The sequence below is a fragment of the Natator depressus genome, chromosome 6 (genome assembly GCF_965152275.1).
Source record: "Natator depressus isolate rNatDep1 chromosome 6, rNatDep2.hap1, whole genome shotgun sequence".
NCBI lineage: Eukaryota > Metazoa > Chordata > Testudines > Cheloniidae > Natator > Natator depressus.
The window spans coordinates 410,470-428,726 of record NC_134239.1 but is presented as its reverse complement, the minus strand read 5'-3'; the positions used below and the strand labels follow the sequence as shown (position 1 = coordinate 428,726).

Sequence of the window (18,257 nt, the reverse complement as noted above, 5' to 3'; positions counted from 1 at the left end):
GGGCCGTGCGGGCGGGTCGGTGACCCCAGCAGGGGGCGCCGTGGGGGCAGGAGAACGGGCCGTGTGGGCGGGTCGGTGCATCCCAGCATGGGGCGCTGTGTGGGGGCAGGAGAACGGGCCGTGGGGGCGGGTCGGTGCCCCCAGCAGGGGGCGCCGTGGGGGCAGGAGAACGGGCCGCGCGGGCGGGTCGGTGCCCCCAGCAGGGGGCGCCATGGGGGCAGGAGAACGGGCCGTGCGGGCGGGTCGGTGACCCCAGCAGGGGGCGCCGTGGGGGCAGGAGAACGGGCCGTGTGGGCGGGTCGGTGCCCTCCAGCAGGGGGCGCCGTGGGGGCAGGAGAACGGGCCGTGGGGGCGGGTCGGTGCCCCAAGCAGGGGGCGCCGTGGGGGCAGGAGAACGGGCCGTGTGGGCGGGTCGGTGCCCCCAGCAGGGGGCGCCGTGGGGGCAGGAGAACGGGCCGTGCGGGCGGGTCGGTGCCCCCAGCATGGGGCGCTGTGTGGGGGCAGGAGAACGGGCCATGCGGGCGGGTCGGTGCCCCGCAGCAGGGGGCGCCGTCGGGGCAGAAGAACGGGCCGTGCGGGCGGGTCGGTCCCCCCCAGCAGGGGGCGCCGTGGGGACAGGAGAACGGGCCATGTGGGCGGGTCGGTGCCCCCCAGCAGGGGGCGCTGGGTGGGGGCAGGAGAACGGGCCGTGCGGGCGGGTCGGTGCCCTCCAGCAGGGGGCGCCGTGGGGACAGGAGAACGGGCCATGTGGGCGGGTCGGTGCCCCCCAGCAGGGGGCGCTGGGTGGGGGCAGGAGAATGGGCCGTGCGGGTGGGTCGGTGCCCCCCAGCAGGGGGCGCTGTGTGGGGGCAGGAGAACGGGCCGTGCGGGTGGGTCGGTGCCCCCCAGCAGGGGGCGCCGTGGGGGCAGGCGAACGGGCCGCACGGGCGGGTCGGTGCCCTCCAGCAGGGGGCGCCATGGGGGCAGGAGAACGGGCCGTGCGGGCGGGTCGGTGCCCTCCAGCAGGGGGCGCCGTGGGGGCAGGAGAACGGGCCGTGCGGGCGGGTTGGTGCCCCCCAGCAGGGGGTGCCGTGTGGGGGCAGGAGAACGGGCCGTGCGGGTGGGTCGGTGCCCCCAGCATGGGGCGCCGTGGGGACAGGAGAACGGGCCATGCGGGCGGGTCGGTGCCCCGCAGCAGGGGGCGCCGTCGGGGCAGAAGAACGGGCCGTGCGGGCGGGTCGGTGCCCCCAGCAGGGGGCACCGTGGGGGCAGGAGAACGGGCCGTGCGGGCGGGTTGGTGCCCCCCAGCATGGGGCGCTGTGTGGGGGCAGAACAGGCCGCGTGGGCGGGTCGGTGCCCTCCAGCAGGGGGTGCCGTTGGGAAAGGAGAACGGGCCGTGCGGGTGGGTCGGTGCCCCCAGGAGGGGGCGCCGTGGGGGCAGGAGAACGGGCCGTGCGGGCGGGTCGGTGTCCTCCAGCAGGGGGCGCCGTGGGGGCAGGAGAACGGGCCGTGTGGGCGGGTCGGTGCCCTCCAGCAGGGGGCGATGTGTGGGGGCAGAACAGGCCGCGCGGGCGGGTCAGTGCCCCCCGCAGGGGGTGCCGTGTGGGGGCAGGAGAACGGGCCGTGCGGGCGGGTCGGTGCCCTCCAGCAGGGGGCGCCGTGGGGACAGGAGAACGGGCCGTGCGGGCGGGTCGGTGCCCTCCAGCAGGGGGCGCTGTGTGGGGGCAGGAGAACGGGCCGTGCGGGTGGGTCGGTGCCCCCAGCAGGGGGCGCCGTGGGGGCAGGAGAACGGGCCGTGCGGGCGGGTCGGTGCCCTCCAGCAGGGGGCGCCGTGGGGGCAGGAGAACGGGCCATGTGGGCGGGTCGGTGCCCTCCAGCAGGGGGCGCCGTGGGGGCAGGAGAACGGGCCGTGTGGGCGGGTCGGTGCCCCCCAGCAGGGGGCGCTGTGTGGGGGCAGAACAGGCCATGTGGGCGGGTCGGTGCCCTCCAGCAGGGGGCGCCGTGGGGGCAGGAGAACGGGCCGTGCGGGTGGGTCGGTGCCCCCAGCAGGGGGCGCCGTGGGGGCAGGAGAACGGGCCGTGGGGGCGGGTCGGTGCCCCCAGCAGGGGGCGCCGTGGGGGCAGGAGAACGGGCCGCGCGGGCGGGTCAGTGCCCCCCAGCAGGGGGCGCCATGGGGGCAGGAGAACGGGCCGCGCGGGCGGGTCGGTGCCCCCAGCAGGGGGCGCCGTGGGGGCAGGAGAACGGGCCGCGCGGGCGGGTCGGTGCCCCCAGCAGGGGGCGCCGTGGGGGCAGGAGAACAGGCCATGTGGGCGGGTCGGTGCCCTCCAGCAGGGGGCGCCGTGGGGGCAGGAGAACGGGCCGTGCGGGCGGGTCGGTGCCCCCAGCAGGGGGCGCCGTGGGGGCAGGAGAACGGGCCGTGCGGGCGGGTCGGTGCCCCCAGCAGGGGGCGCTGTGCCCGGTTTCCCCCCCGCCCCGGGCTCACCGGCCACGCGCAGGGTGAGGCTGCCCTGGGCCTGGTCGGCGGGCAGAGGACGTAGCAGGTCCAGGCCCGGCTGTCACTGGGGGTGACGCCCTGCAGCACCAGCGAGAGGTTCCCGCTCCTCCCCTCGTCCTCGGCCAGGCTGAGTCCCGCCCGCGCCGCCCGCCCCGCCCCGCCCCGGCGAGCTCCAGCACCGTGCGCCCCTCGTGCCCCCACGGCACCTGCAGCTGCTCCGGTCCAGGGGCGGGTCGCCGGCCCCGAAGAGGCCCTCCAGCACCACGCGCTGCCCGGGGCGCGCCCGCCCCGGCGAGGGGCCCACGGACACCTGCAGCCAGGCCGCTGCGGGGAGAGGGGCAGGGTCACCCCCCACCGGGGCTGGTCTGCGGGGGGCCCGCCCGCCGCACCGCCAGCCGGGGGTCCGTTCTCCCCCAGCATCCTCTGGGGCGGGGGGTCGCCCCATTTACTACCAGCATCCTCTGGGCTGGGGAGGTGCCCCGTTCTTCCCCAGCATCCTCTGGGGCAGGAGGGTGCCCCTTCACTCCCAGCATCCTCTGGGGCAGGGGGTGTCCCTTTCACTCCCAGCATCCTCTGGGGCAGGGGGGTGCCCCATTCACTCCCAGCATCCTCTGGGGCAGGGGGGTGCCCCGTTCACTCCCAGCATCCTCTGGGGCGGGGGGTGCCCCGTTCACTCCCAGCATCCTCTGGGGCGGGGGGTGGCCCCATTTACTACCAGCATCCTCTGGGGTAGGGGGGTGCCCCGTTCACTCCCAGCATCCTCTGGGACGGGAGGGCACCCCGTTTGACTCCCAGCATCCTCTGGAGAGGGGGGACCCCTCCTGGGGTGGAGTTGCCCCTGCTCCCTGCAGGACACTTCCCACTGCCCCCACAGCTTTGGATGGGCCTTGAATCTCCCCAGGCAGGGCCGTTCTCCAGCCACCTGGCCCTGCCCCCCAGCTCTGTTGGGGTCCCCACACCCTGCCCTGGAGTGATGAGGGGAACTGCTTGGCTCTTCCTCTTTGGGGAAGCAGGGGCAGCTCTCATCTCCCCCCTGAGCTGGCTCCCGCCCCCCTCGCCCTCCTGCCTCTCTTGGGCAGATCCAGGGGGAACCCCCCAGGGTAGCAAGGGGCCTGTCTCAGGGAGATCCCAGGGCAGTGGAGACCCCGGGGGACCTGCGGCGGGACTGGCCCCGTACTCACCAGCTGCCGTGCAGCACAGGGCCAGCACGGCCCCGCGCAGACACATCTCCGGGGGTGCATGCATGGGGCAGGGTCCCAATAAGCCCCGAACGTGGCCAGCAGCCCCCTGATTGGCTGGGACGTCCTGTCCCGTCCCCCCAGGCACGCCGGTGCCGTCTGCCTGGATTGTTTTTATCCTGGGGCAGCCGGTGGCCTCGTGGGGCCAGGACCCAAGTACCCCCAGGACACCTGTGTCCCCTTCCCATGGCACCCATGTCGGACTATCCCAGCCAGGCATGGGGGGCGGTTCCCTGCCCCAGGCCTACTCTGTGTTGGCGTGGGGACCCCAGCCTGGGGGTGGTTCACCCCCCACCCGGCTCTGGGCTCCGCTCCCCTCGGATTATAGTCGCCCCTTCCCGGGGGCAGCGCTGGCTGAGCCCAGCCAGCCTCAGTCAATGCCCTGGACACGGGACACCCTCTCCTCCCTCCAGGGCAGCGTCCCATCAGGGAGAGGGGCCGGACCCTGCACCCCCTGCGATGGGGCAGCCCCCGTTCCCCTCCCGGGGGGCCTGTCCCACCGCCCCAGACACAGAGAGTGGGGGGCCGGGATGGGGGCTCAGAGGCGGGGTTCACCCCCCGACCCCCACATCACGGACGAGGACACGGACCGTGCATCACCACCGGCTTTATTCAGACAACAGCTCACAACCTGCATCCCGGTGCGGCCCAATGGGACCACCCTAAAGCTGAACCCCCTTTCCCCCAATGTACAACCCCCCACAGCATCCCCCCCAGTGCACAGCCGCCCCCCCCAGCGTCCCCCAATGCACAGCCCCCGACTGGGTCGCCTTGCTGATGTCCACGGCCACCTTCTGGAAGGGCTTCTCTATGGTGGGCAAAGGTCTCAGTGGGGCTTTACACTTATCCCGGCCTCCCCCCGCCCCCCCCCCGGCAGGAGTCACAGGAGCTGCCGGGCTGCTGGACAGCGTCAAAGACCCCAGGCCGGTCAAAGTTCTGCCTGGTGCACCGGATGCCCTGATGCCCCGCAAGGGGGATACCGTGGGCCACGTACAACAGTATGCGGCTGTACCTCTGGGGACTGCCTCCTGGCTTCCCACGGTTCACTTTTCCTGGAACCAGCCCATTCCCGGGACAGGAATCCCTTCTCCCCCTGGAATCTCTCCCGGCAGTCCTCCCGCTGGGATCCTGCACTGCTGTGGCCAGCCAGGGCCCTCACCTTCTCCAAGGAGGGATCCTCCTGTACCTCCGTCTGGAATTCAGCGGCTGGGTTTGAGGATACAGCCCTGGCTGGCGGTGCCTCAGTGTCCCCACCTTGGGGCGGAGGCTCCGGCCCGGCCCAGTCAAGCCCTGCCCTCGGTGCTTCAGTTCCCCCCTTCGGGATGTCCCGCATCCCTCTCTTGCTCTGGCTCCGGGTAAGGACCAGGGCGCTCTGAGTGCCCTCCAGCCAGTGCTCCAAGTCATTACCCATGAGCACCTTGGTAGGCAGGTGACTGTGCACCCCGACCTCTTTGGGTCCCTCCTTAGCCCCCCCATTTCAGGTGTATCCTCGCTCCCAGCACCTTGACGGGGGCCCGAACGCTCCCCTCAGGGTCATGTAGGCATCGGGCACTAGCTGGTCTGGGCCCACCGCCTCGGACCGTGCCAGCATCACCTCACCACCCATGTCCCAGAACCCCGGGATGCGCCTTCCCCCCACCTCCATGGGGATGAGGTGGCGATCGTCCCCCGGGGCCTGTCCCAGGCTCACCCAGAGGACGGAGTACGGGTGCTCTGGACCCAGAGCCCCGCCTTCCCCTACGGGCCTGGCCTGGCGGTCCCCTCCCCCTGGCACAGCCCTCTCGACTGCAGCCCCCGGGCCCGGCGGTGCCCCCTCTCGGTGGGCTTCCACCCAGTTGACACCCCGCGGGTTCTGCTTGGCTGCCATTTCCTTCCTCTTCGGGCCTTGTGCCACCTCGTGTCCCTTTGGCCACAGTAATCACACTTCAGGCCCCTCAAGTCCCATGACGGGGGTCGGCCCGCGCCGGCATTCCCGGGCACCCCTCACTTGGGCTTCCAGGAGTCCCACCTTGGAGGGGTCTCTGGGTGACTCCCCTTCTGAGTCCCCGATGGGGGGTCTCCCTCCTGCCCCCGATCTGCTTCCACAAACTCATCGGTCCGCGCCCTTCCCCCACTTGCGGAGATATTCCCCCAGCAGGTGGGCGACCTCCTTGTAAGTGACCCCTAGGGTCTTGCGTACACCCCGGAATCGTTTCCTGTACACCTCGGGGCTCAGCTCAAACTCCAGCAGCAAAGCCGGTTTGACCAGGTCAGAGTCCCCCGTCTCAATACCATCCCTTTGGCTGAACCTCTATGGCCCTGGGACCCAGCAGGGGGGTCAGACAGCAGAGCCTGTCTGCGGGGTCAATCTGGTTCAGACCACAGGCCTTCTCAAAGGCTGTGAGATAGGTATCAATAGCCCCCTGTCACGGCGTCCCCGGGCGATGCTCTGGACCTGCTCCCCACAAAGCCAGGCAGGACTGTGGGGGAGTCTCTTCTCTGGGAGCAGCCTGTCTTCAGGACACACAGCTCACCCGGCTCCACCTTCCTGGGTCTGACCCCGGAGCCTTCAGCCTCCTCTGCCCCTCCGGGCGCTTCCCACAGCGAGTCCGCCCAGGCGGGGCTCCTGGGGAAGCCAGAGGGTCCTGCCCCCCAACTCCGCAGTCAGACGGGACTCTCAGCCAGCCAGTAACACAGAGGTTTATTAGACGACAGGAACATGGTCTAACACAGAGCTTGTAGGTGCAGAGAACAGGACCCCTCAGCTGGGTCCATTTTGGGGGGCAGTGAGCCAGACAACCACGTCTGCCCTTCACTCCATATCCCAGCCAGCCCCACACTGAAACTCCCTCCGGCCCCCCCCTCCTCTGGGTTTTGTCCCTTTCCCGGGCCAGGAGGTCACCTGATCTCTTTGTTCTCCAACGCTTTAGCTCTCACCTTGCAGGGGGGAAGGGCCCAGGCCATCAGTGGCCAGGAAACAGGGTGTCGGCCCTTCTCTGTGTCCAGACCCCTGCACACACCTGCCCTCTAGGGCTCTGCAATGATCATACACCCTTACCCCACCCCCTAGAGACTTAAGAACTGCCTAGGGGAAACTGAGGCACCCCCACAATATTCAGAGGAAACATTAAGAACAAGTCCCACTTCGTCACAGCTGCCACTGGCCAGAACTGACTCCCAAGCTGGGCCTCCTGGTCATCTGTCGCTGGGGTCTCCATTCTCCAGGCCATTGGCCGGGGTCCCATGTTCCCTCACTGGTCCTCTATACCAACAAACTCCCTCTCCCAGCCCCTTGTTAAACCCGTAACACCCAGGGAAACTGAGTCCCACCCCCTCTGCATGCAAACCAGTGGAAAGAAACAAGGAAAACCCAAGAAACCCCCCCACTTCGTCAGACTTCTTGACCAAAATGACAATTTTTCTCTAAATTTAAATTTTCCACTTTGTCATTTAAATCATGGTCAAACTTTCTGTCGTCAATAAAACTCTTTGATTTCGGAGACCAGAAGAAACTCCAGAAGCAGGGCAGGTTCCCGCTGTGGGATGAAAAGCCAGGAAAGGTTTGCAGGAAATTTTTAAAAAGTTCATCCCCCGTGAGAAGCGTCTCACATTTTCTGTCCCGCTCTGCTGAGGGGTGCAGGGCCGGCCAGGGGAACCCGGGTGGCTCCTGGCTCTGACACCCCCGGGCGCTTGAACCAAGCCCACCTGGGCAGGTTTCCAGGTGGGGCAGGGGCGCTTTGGGCAATCACTTCGCCACCCCCCCCGACGGGCCGAGCTCAGAGCCCCTGGGAGCCGGGAGCCGGGCCAGCGCTGAGCCAGCACCCACCTCCGGGCCGGGCCTGACCCGAGGCAGACCCCAGAGCAGAGAGACGCTCGCTGGGCCAAGGGACACCGAGGGGGCTGGGACAGCGAACTCCAGCCCCAAACACACGGGGGAGAAGTGGGACCTGTCGTACGCACCGGTGATGGGGGGGAGGGTCCCCCAGCCCCCCAGCTCCCGGACCTATCCCGGGGGGATCCCCCCAGCTCCCCCATTGCTCGGCTCTCCCCCCAGGCAATCCCGCTCCCTACGACGGGTCCTCCCCGGGGTCCCTGCCCTGATCTCTGCGCGGTGGGGTGGCGGCGCTCGGAGCCCCGAGCTGTGGGTCCCGCCCAGCCCCGCGTCCTGCCCTTATCTCGCCCGCCCAGCCAGGCTGCAGAAGCGAAAGTAACCGAGGCTGGGGCCGCTGCGCCCCGCACCGCACGATGCCCCTCGCCCTGGCGCCCGGCCTCCTGCTCCTGCTGCTGCTGGCGAGCGGGGCCCGTGAGTAGCCGCCGGGCCGCCCCTGCTCCCCGCCCCAGACCCTGCCCCAGACGGGCGGTGTGGGCAGGAAACCCGGCCACGGGGCCGCGGGGGGGAAGCCAGGGCAGTGCCCTGGCGGATGGGGGGCGGGCTGGGCGCAGGGTCCCGCGGGGGCTGGGGGGGGGTGGTCTCCGAGCCGGAGGGGCTGGTGGGTGAAAGTGGGAAGCTGGGAACCAGGACTCCTGGGTTCTCTCCCTAGCTCTAGGAGGGGAGTGGGGTGTGGTGGTTAGAGCAGGGGGCGCTGGGAGCCAGGACTCCTGGGTTCTATCCCACATTGGCACACCCCGTGGCCAGGCCCCACCGCAAACCCACACCGCGCTCCCTCTGGGCTGTTCCTGCCCCCCAGCCCCCTCGCACCCATCACCCGCAACCTGCCCTGGGGTTCTGGAGCTAAATCTGCCCCCCTCCCAGGGACCAGCTCAGTGCGGACGCCAGGGCCCTGGGGCCTCCACCGAGGGGCTGGCAAGGGGGGTGTCATGGCCACAGAATTGGCTCACGCTGCTGGGGGGTGCCCAGAGCCCTGACCAAGTCAGCCCGGAGAGCTGCCCAATTAGGAAGAAGGCAGGTCGGGCAGGTGGTGCTGGCTTTGGGGGTGGGGTGTGGTGCTGACGTGGGGGTCAGACACAGGGCAGGGGTCCTGCTCCCCACCCCACCCCTGCACGGGAACAGCTGGGGTGAGGGTGGCCCCTGAGGGAAGCTTGAAGTAGGAGGCTCAGGCTGGAGGACAGAGGGGGCTGGGCCGGGGGCGGGTGGGGCCAGGGCTCAGGCTGGGGGGCAGAGGGGGCGGGTGGGGGGCTGGGGCAGGAGGCTCAGAGTGGGGGCCACAGGGGGCGGGTGGGGGGCTGGGGCAGGGGCTGGGAACCATGTAAGGGCCACGCCACAAGCTGCTGCGCAAACAGGAAGCTCCTCACTTCCTCTGCCTGAGGCTTGGGGCCCCCGCGGGAACCCAGCGCCCGGCCCACATGGGACACGAGGCTGCCAGGCCTCAGCCTGGGGCCCCCACCTTCCTCCCTGGGCTCTGACTGGCCCTCGCAGAGAGGATGTGGGCTCCCATGGTGCTGGGGGGCTGGAGGGGGGCCCATCCCTGGGAGGGGGTGGGGTCTCCCCCCCAGGCTGCCCCCCCGCCCCCATGCCCCACAGAGCGGCAAATAACCCTGTCTGTCTGTCTGTGCAGGGGGTGCCCTGGTGGTCTCCGTCCCCAGCTCCCGGGTGCAGACCCAGCCGGGCTCGGACGTGCTCCTGGGCTGTCACTTCTCCATGGGGGGGCCCGTGGAGCTGATGGAGCTGGTGGTGCAGTGGAAGCTGGGGAACAGCCTGGTGGCCGAGTTCGATAACGTCCCATCGTACCGCAGGCCCGGGGCCAGCCTGTCCCGGGAGGGGCTGCAGGTCGGCAACGCCTCCCTGCTCCTCCCGCGGGTGGGGGGCGCCGATGCCGGGCTCTACACCTGCATGGTCATCGTCCCCCCGAGCCGGGAGAGTCGGCAGGTGGAGCTGCGTGTGGAAGGTAACTGTGCGGGGCAGGGTCCCAGGGCAGAGCCCAGAGGGGCATGGCTCCAGGGTTGGGTCTGCCCCCTAAGCCAGCTCCCCAGCGGGGCAGCAGCTGCCCCCTCCCCATGGCCCGGCCAAGTCTCCCTGGGCAGCACCGTGGCAGGGCGGAGGAGGAGGTGGGGAATGGATTGGGGTGGCTGGGGCGGACGGGGAGATGGGGGGCAGATGAGGGTTGGTAGGGGGTGGACGAAGGGGTCTGGGCCCCACTGACTCTCCCCCTCCGCCCCCTCAGTCCCGCCCCGTGTCTCAGTGTGGGACAGCGAGGTGAGGGCCGGCGAGCAGAAGCTCTTGACCTGCAACGTGAGCAACTTCTACCCCGGGAGCGTGAGCGTCGCTTGGCTGCGGGACGGGCTGGTGGTGGGGGGCTCCAAGACGCCCCCCGGCCAGCTGGGCCCCACCGGCCTGTACAGCACGACCAGCACCCTCCCGCTCGTGCCCAGCATCCCCGACGCCAGCGCGAACTACGCCTGCCGGGTGGAGCATGTCGCCCTGGGGGCGCCGATCCAAGCAGCCTTCCGGCTGAGCGTGCTCTGTGAGTCACCCCACAGGAGCCCCCACTGCCCACCCCCACCAGAGCCCCATCCCCCCGCTGCACCCCCACTTCTCTACATGCCTCCGCAGCACCCCCCACTGCGCATCCCCCCCCAGAGCCCCTTCCCCCCGCTGCACGTCACCCCCCGCTGCACCCCCACTTCTCTACATGCCTCCGCAGCACCCCCCACTGCCCACCCCCCCAGAGCCCCTTCCCCCCGCTGCACCCCCACTTCTCTACATGCCTCCGCAGCACCCCCCACTGCCCACCCCCCCAGAGCCCCTTCCCCCCGCTGCACATCACCCCCCGCTGCACCCCCACTTCTCTACATGCCTCCGCAGCACCCCCCACTGCCCACCTCCCCAGAGCCCCTTCCCCCCGCTGCACCCCCACTTCTCTACATGCCTCCGCAGCACCCCCCACTGCCCACCCCCCCAGAGCCCCTTCCCCCCGCTGCACATCACCCCCCGCTGCACCCCCACTTCTCTACATGCCTCCGCAGCACCCCCCACTGCCCACCCGCACCAGAGCCCCTTCCCCCCGCTGCACGTCACCCCCCGCTGCACCCCCACTTCTCTACATGCCTCCGCAGCACCCCCCACTGCCCACCCCCCCAGAGCCCCTTCCCCCCGCTGCACCCCCACTTCTCTACATGCCTCCGCAGCACCCCCCACTGCCCACCCCCCCAGAGCCCCTTCCCCCCACTGCACGTCACTCCCCGCTGCACCCCCACTTCTCTACATGCCTCCGCAGCACCCCCCACTGCCCATCCCCCACCAGAGCTCCTTCCCCCCACTGCACATCACCCCCCGCTGCACCCCCACTTCTCTACATGCCTCCGCAGCACCCCCCACTGCCCATCCCCCACCAGAGCCCCATCTCCCCACTGCTCCCCACCCCACAGAACCCCGTCCTCCCCACAACACCCCTTCCCCTGCTGCACCCCCCAGCACCCCATCCCCACCAGACCCCCATCCCCCCTACAAAACCCTGTCCCTCTCACAGCACTGCCTCTCCCCTCACAGCACTGCCCATCCCCTGCCAGACCCCCACCCTCCCCACTGCACCCCATCCTCCCCACAGCACTGCCCATCCCTCCTACACCCCCCCACGGAACCCCACCCCATACTGCACTCCAACAGCACCCCCCTCCTCCCCACAGCACCCCCATGCCCCTACAGCACTGCCCACCCCCTGCCAGAGCCCCGTCCCCTGTACAGCACCCCATTCCCACGCAGCACCCCCTGCTGTGCTCCTGGGGGCCCCATTCCTTCCACCTGCCCCCCCCAGGTGCCTGTTCCCCTACCTAGAGGGCCCCCCCAGGAAAGTCCGCTCTGGGGGCCCAGACCCTGGGGAGGGAGCCCAGTGCCCTGACCCTGTTTCCTGCCCGGCAGCCCCGCCAGGGCTGACCCTGCTGCAGCCCCTGGTGACGCTGGAGGGGCAGGTCGCTCTGCAGTGCCGGGTGAGCGGCTACCACCCCGCCGAGATCACGGTGCAATGGCTGCGGGACGGGGTGCCCCTGCTCTCCATGGAGTCGCCCCCCACGGAGGAACCCGACGGGTCCTTCGCCCTCCGCAGCAGCTGCATCCTCGACCGCCCAGAGAGCAGCGCCCAGGCCAACTTCGCCTGCCGCGTGCAGCACCCGGCGCTGGCCGCCCCGCTGGAGCGCACGGCCGTCTGGATAGGTCAGTGTGGCGGGCCGGGGCCGGAAGGCATAGGCATCGACTTCCCCTCTGCCTGGTGGGGGCTTGACCCCTCCCGGCCCTGGCCCACCTCTTCCTGCCCCCGCACCGCCCTTGCCCCGCCCCCATCCCAACCCTTCCCCCAAGTCCCCACCCCTGCCCCGAGCGGCCGGCTTCCCCGCTCCTCCCGCTCTCTCCCGGAGAGTCCTAATTGCCGCCAAACAGCTGTTAGGTGGCAGGAAGCGCAGGGAGGAGCGGGGATGCGGCGTGTTGGGGGGGGAGGAGGTGAGGTGGGGGGCAGAGGGAGCTTGGCTGCCCGTGGGTGCAGAGCACCTGCTAATTTTTCCCCATGGGTGCTCCAGCCCCGGAGAACCCATGGAGTCGGCGCCTATGCCAGAAGCGGAGAGTGGTCTTATCCCCTGTTACGGAGTGTGGGGGAGTCAGGGGCCTGCACCCCCCACTTCTTGCGATTCACCGTGACTCTCAGCCAGCCAGTAACACAGAAGGTTTATTAGACGACAGGAACACGGTTTAACACAGAGCTTGTAGGTGCAGAGAACAGGACCCCTCAGCTGGGTCCATTTTGGAGCCAGGGAGGCCAGACCCCGGGTCCGGGCCTCCCTCGCTTTCCCCAGCCAGCTCCAAACTGAAACTCTCCCACCCCTCCTCTGGCCTCTGTCTCTCTCCCGGGCCAGGAGGCCACCTGATCTCTTTGCTCCCCAACACCTTCCGTTGGCACCTTTGCAGAGGAGGGGCCCAGGCCATCAGTGGCCAGGAGACAGGGTGTCGGCCAGTATCTGTGCAGATACCCTCACACTGGCCCTCTAGGGCTCTGCCACAATCGCACCCCCTGATCCCACCACCTAGATACTTCAGAACTGCCTAGGGGAAACTGAGGCACCCCCACAATATTCAGAGAGAACATTAAGAACAGTCCCACTTCGTCACCCCCCGCCCCTCGCAGCCCAGCCGGCCTCAGCATTGCTCCCTGCTCTGCTGCCCCCTTCCCTGGCATTAGCCCCTCCCTGCTCCCCTAACTGTGTTAAAATTACCAGCCTTCGCTTTCATCTGCTCCCGCGAGCACCAGGGTGGGGGGAGCCTGTGAGCAGTCATAGAATCAGAGACCATCAGGGTTGGAAGGGACCTCAGGAGGTCATCTAGTCCAACCCCCTGCTCAAAGCAGGACCAATCCCCAATTAAATCATCCCAGCCAGGGCTTTGTCAAGCCTGACCTTAAAAACTTCTAAGGAAGGAGATTCTACCACCTCCCTAGGTAGCGCATTCCAGTGCTTCACCACCCTCCTAGTGAAAAAGTTTTTCCTAATATCCAACCTAAACCTCCCCCACTGCAACTTGAGACCATTACTCCTTGTCCTGTCATCCGCTACCACTGAGAACAGTCTAGAACCATCCTCTCTGGAACCACCTCTCAGGTAGTTAAAAGCAGCTATCAAATCCCCCCTCATTCTTCTCTTCCGCAGACTAAACAATCCCAGTTCCCTCAGCCTCTCCTCATAAGTCATGTGTTCCAGACCCCTAATCATTTTTGTTGCCCTTCGCTGGACTCTCTCCAATTTCTCCACATCCTTCTTGTAGTGTGGGGCCCAAAACTGGACACAGTACTCCAGATGAGGCCTCACCAATGTCGAATAGAGGGGAACGATCACGTCCCTCGATCTGCTCGCTATGCCCCTACTTATACATCCCAAAATGCCATTGGCCTTCTTGGCAACAAGGGCACACTGCTGACTCATATCCAGCTTCTCGTCCATTGTAACCTTTTCTGCAGACGAGCCATTCGGTCCCTAGTCTGTAGCGGTGCATTGGGTTCTTCCGTCCTAAGTGCAGGACTCTGCACTTGTCCTTGTTGAACCTCATCAGATTTCTTTTGGCCCAATCCTCTCATTTGTCTAGCGCCCTCTGTATCCTATCCCTACCCTCCAGTGTATCTACCTCTCCTCCCAATTTAGTGTCATCTGCAAACTTGCTGAGGGTGCATCACCATCCTCCAGATCATTTATGAAGATATTGAACAAAACCGGCCCCAGGGCCGACCCCTGGGGCACTCTGCTTGATACCGGTTGCTAACTAGACATGGAGCCATTGATCACTACCCGTTGAGCCCGACAATCTAGCCAGCTTTCTACCCACCTTATAGTGCATTCATCCAGCCCATACTTCTTAACTTGCTGGCAAGAATACTGTGGGAGACCATATCAAAAGCTTTGCTAAGGTCAAGATATATCACGTCCACCGCTTTCCCCATATCCATAGGGCCACTTATCTCATCATAGAAGGCAATCAGGTTGGTCACACATGACTTGCCCTTGGTGAATCCATGTTGACTGTTCCTGATCACCTTCCTCTCCCCCAAGTGCTTCAAAATGGATTCCTTGAGGACCTGCTCCATGATTTTGCCGGGGACTGAAGTGAGCTGACCGGTCTGTAGTTCCCCGGGTTCTCCTTCTGCCATGTAGGGAGTTGGCCAAGGGGAGCTGCCGGTTTCCTTGGTATGTGTTTTGGGAGCTTGTGTGGTGTGACGAAGTGGGACTGTTCTTAATGTTTCCTCTGAATATTGTGGGGGGTGCCTCAGTTTCCCCTATGCAGTTCTTAAGTCTCTAGGGGGTGGGATAAGGGTGTATGATCATTGCAGAGCCCTAGAGGGCAGGTGTGTGCAGGGGTCTGGACACAGAGAATGGCCGACACCCTGTTTCCTGGCCACTGATGGCCTGGGCCCTTCCCCCTGCAAGGTGAGAGCTAAAGGGTTGGAGAACAAAGGAATCTGGTGACCTCCTGGCCCGGAAAGGGACAAAGCCCAGAGGAGGGGGGGCTGGAGGGAGTTTCAGTTTGGGGCTGGCTGGGGACGAGGAGTGAAGTGCAGACGGGGTTGTCTGGCTCACTGCCCCCCAAAAATGGACCCAGCTGAGGGGTCCTGTTCTCTGCACCTACAAGCTCTGTGTTAGACCATGTTCCTGTCGTCTAATAAACCTTCTGTTTTACTGGCTGGCTGAGTGTCAGGTCTGACTGCGGAGTTGGGGGGCAGGACCCTCTGGCTTCCCCAGGACCCCGACTGGGCGGACTCGCTGTGGGAAGCGCAGGGAGGGGCAGAGGAGGCTGAATGCTCCGAGGTCAGACCCAGGAAGGGGGAAGCCGGGTGAGCTGTGTGTCCTGCAGACAGGCTGCTCCCCGAGAGGAGACTCCCCCAGAGTCCTGCCTGGCTTCGTGGGGAGCAGCTCCAGAGCATCGCCCGGGGACGTCGTGACATGCGGTATCCGGGATTCCGAACACTGAACCCCCTCGGCACCGCAGCCTCCCGGCAGGAGCCTGGATAGCGTTTAGCTGCTCTGGGCGTGGGGCCGGGGGCGGAGCACTAACGCTGTCTCTCTCCCGGGCAGTCCCCACGCGCCCCAAATCGTGGAAATGGACATGGGTGGGAACCATGGTGCTCCTGCTGCTGCTGTCCCTCGCGTGGGTCGTGTACCGGTGCTGTCACATCAGAAGTAAGTGGACCTGGACCCCGTCCCCGAGCGGTTACCCCCCCCACCTTCACACTCTCCCTCTCGCTGCCCCACGCCCTCCTCCCTCCGGCCCACGCCCTCCCCCTGCCCCCCCGCCCCACGACCTCCTCCCTCCGGCCCACGCCTTCCCCCTGCCCCACGACCTCCTCCTTCCGCCTCATGCCCTCCCGCTGCCCCCCTGCCCCACGACCTCCTCCCTCCGGCTTACGCCTTCCCCCTGCCCCACGACCTCCGCCTCACGCCCTCGCGCTGCACCCCCTGCCCCATGACCTGTGCCTCACGCCCTCCTCCCTCCAGCTCACGCCTTCCCTCTGCCCCACGACCTCCTCCCTCCGGCTCACGCCCTCCCCCTGCCCCACACCTGCTCACCCCAGCCTGACGGCTTCCTCTCCCCACAGTGTCCAAGATCCGTCGGGGGCGGTGTTGGCCGGAGGGCAGCGTCACCGTGCTGTGGTGCGAGGTGGAGGGCCGGCTCCAGGCCACGGACCAGTTGGCCTGGGCGAGGCTGTGCCCGGGGAAGGAGCCCGGGCCGCCCGGGGAGCTGAGTGAGCCCTTGCTGAAGGTGGAGTTGGACCCGCACCAGATTTCGACATGGCGGTGCCCCCTCCGGCTGGGCAGGGAGCGGCTCATGTCCTGTCTGATCATCCCCTCGGCGGGGAGCGTCCACGGCACCTTCAGCTGCACGTTCCAGCCGGGCACGGCCGGCAGGCGGGTCCAGGAGAGGCACATCACCCTCTCCAGTGCGCAGGGGGGTAAGTGGAGCAGGGGTGGGGGGGCAGATCGGGTGCTGGACAGAGGGCAGCAGGGGGCTGTGCGGCGCAGGGATTGGGGTGCCCTAGGGAGGCAAGGATATGTGGCGCATAGTCGGGGCATAGAATGTAGGGGGAGGGGATGGGGGTTCTGCAGGATATGGGGTGCAGTGGGGGGGTGCAGGGGAAGGGATATGGGGCACCGGATGCTCAGGAAAGGGGGTGAGGTGCAGGCAGAGGGGTGCAGGGTATATGGGGCGCAGTGGGGTGGAATAAGGGGCACAGGAAGCAGGGTGAAGCGGGGGATGGGAAGGGTGCAGGATATATGGGGCACAGTGGGGCGGGATATGGGGTGCAGGACGCATAGTGAAGGGGTGGGCTCTGTGTGCTTTCAGCTCCATGGGGCCCCAGGCTATGCCCCCAACATCGTGGGGATTCTGCCCAGCTCTCCGGGAGCCATCTTTGACCCCCTCCCTCCCTTCCTTCCATTCATGCCGGATATGGATCTCAGCAGCTGCCTGCGAAGGCCCGGAGCAGCGCGGGCAGCCCCACGCTGGGTGCCAGAGCCCAGCAGGATGAGGCTGTCCCAGAGTCCCCGGGCGATGCTCTGGACTTGCTCCCCAAGAAGCCGGGCAGGACTCTGGGGAGCCTCCTCTCGGGGAGCAGCCTGTCTGCAGGACACACAGCTCCCCCGGCTCCACCTTCCTGGGTCTGACCTCGGAGCCTTCAGCATCCTCTGCCCCTCTGGGCTCTTCCCCCAGCGAGTCCGCCCAGGTGGGCTCCTGGGGAAGCCAGAGGGTCCTGCCCCGCAACTCCGCAGTCAGACGTGACTCTCAGCCAGCCAGTAAAACAGAAGGTTTATTAGACGACAGGAACATGGTCTAACACAGAGCTTGTAGGTGCAGAGAACAGGACCCCTCAGCTGGGTCCATTTTGGGGGGCAGTGAGCCAGACAACCCCGTCTGCCCTTCACTCCATGTCCCAGCCAGCCCCAAACTGAAACTCCCTCCAGCCCCTCCTCCTCTAGGCTTTGTCCCTTTCCCGGGCCAGGAGGTCACCTGATTCCTTTGTTCTCCAACCCTTTAGCTCTCGCCTTGCAGGGGGGAAGGGCCAGGCCATCAGTGGCCAGGAAACAGGGTGTCGGCCATTCTCTGTGTCCAGACCCCTGCACACACCTGCCCTCTAGGGCTCTGCAAGGATCATACACCCTTACCCCACCCCCTAGATACTTAAGAACTGTCATGGGGAAACTGAGGCACCCCCACACTATTCAGAGGAAACATTAAGAATAGTCCCACTTCGTCACTGAGGCCCAGGCCGCCGGCTCCATGCTGACAAATGCCCACCGGGACTCAGCCCATGGCGTTCCCCAGGGAGGGGACCACTGCCCAGGGAAGGTGCTTTAGCCAAGCACAGGGCCCCTTCTGGCCTTGGACTCGATGGCCAATGGAAATCCGGAGTGGGAAGGGGGTACAGAGTGTGGGGAGAACGTGAGCAGGGGATCCCGGGAGGCAGAGCTGGGGTTGGCGGGTGTCCAGTTTTCGACCAGAACGTCTGGTGGAAAAGGGACCCTGGTGGCTCCGGTCAGCACTGCTCGCCGGGCCATGACAAGTCCGGTCAGTGGCACTGCGGGGCTAAGGCGAGACTTCTGCCCGGCTTTGCGCAGCTCTCGGAAGCGACCGGCTCCTAGGCACAAGGGCAGCCATAGGGGCTCCGTGCGCTGCTCCCACCCTGAGCGCCGGCTCCACAGCTCCCATTGGCCAGGAACCACAGTCCGTGGGAGCCATGGAGGTGACGCCTGCAGGCGTGGGCAGCGGGCAGAGCCCTCGGGCCCCTCCAGCTGGAGGACAAAGGGCCGAGGAGGGGCCAGTGGGGCTGTTTAGTGGGGGTGGTTGGAAGCCGGGGAGATGGTCTGGGACTGGCACTAAAGGGGGTCAGAGGCTCGGGGGTCCCCCGATGGACCTTGCTGTAATGCTCCACTCTCTGTGTTAACTAGACTCTCTTCGCTGTCCCCCGGACAGCCAGTAAACCCTCCTGCTGTCACCGCCGGCTGGAAATCCCTCCAGAGTCAGGAACTCGGGTGCATTTCTCTCTTTGGGGGGGTGAGGCTTCCCCAGGGGTCCAGTCCAGGTGGGCTCGCCGAGGGGGGCTCACAGCGTGACACTGGGGTGCTGACGGTGCCGAGGTATGGTCCCC

At 67.1% G+C, this 18,257-nt stretch overlaps 1 protein-coding gene across 1 annotated transcript; it reads left to right on the top strand.

The window, feature by feature from the left end:
* Positions 1–7,886: 7,886 nt before the first annotated feature.
* Positions 7,887–17,537, top strand: LOC141989793 (tyrosine-protein phosphatase non-receptor type substrate 1-like). Its single transcript, XM_074956709.1, has 7 exons — positions 7,887–7,993; positions 9,207–9,536; positions 9,813–10,112; positions 11,507–11,797; positions 15,190–15,294; positions 15,711–16,064; positions 16,457–17,537. Exons 1-7 carry the CDS (start codon positions 7,936–7,938, stop codon positions 16,525–16,527), a joined length of 1,509 nt encoding a protein of 502 aa, XP_074812810.1. The 5' UTR covers positions 7,887–7,935; the 3' UTR covers positions 16,528–17,537.
* Positions 17,538–18,257: the final 720 nt, after the last annotated feature.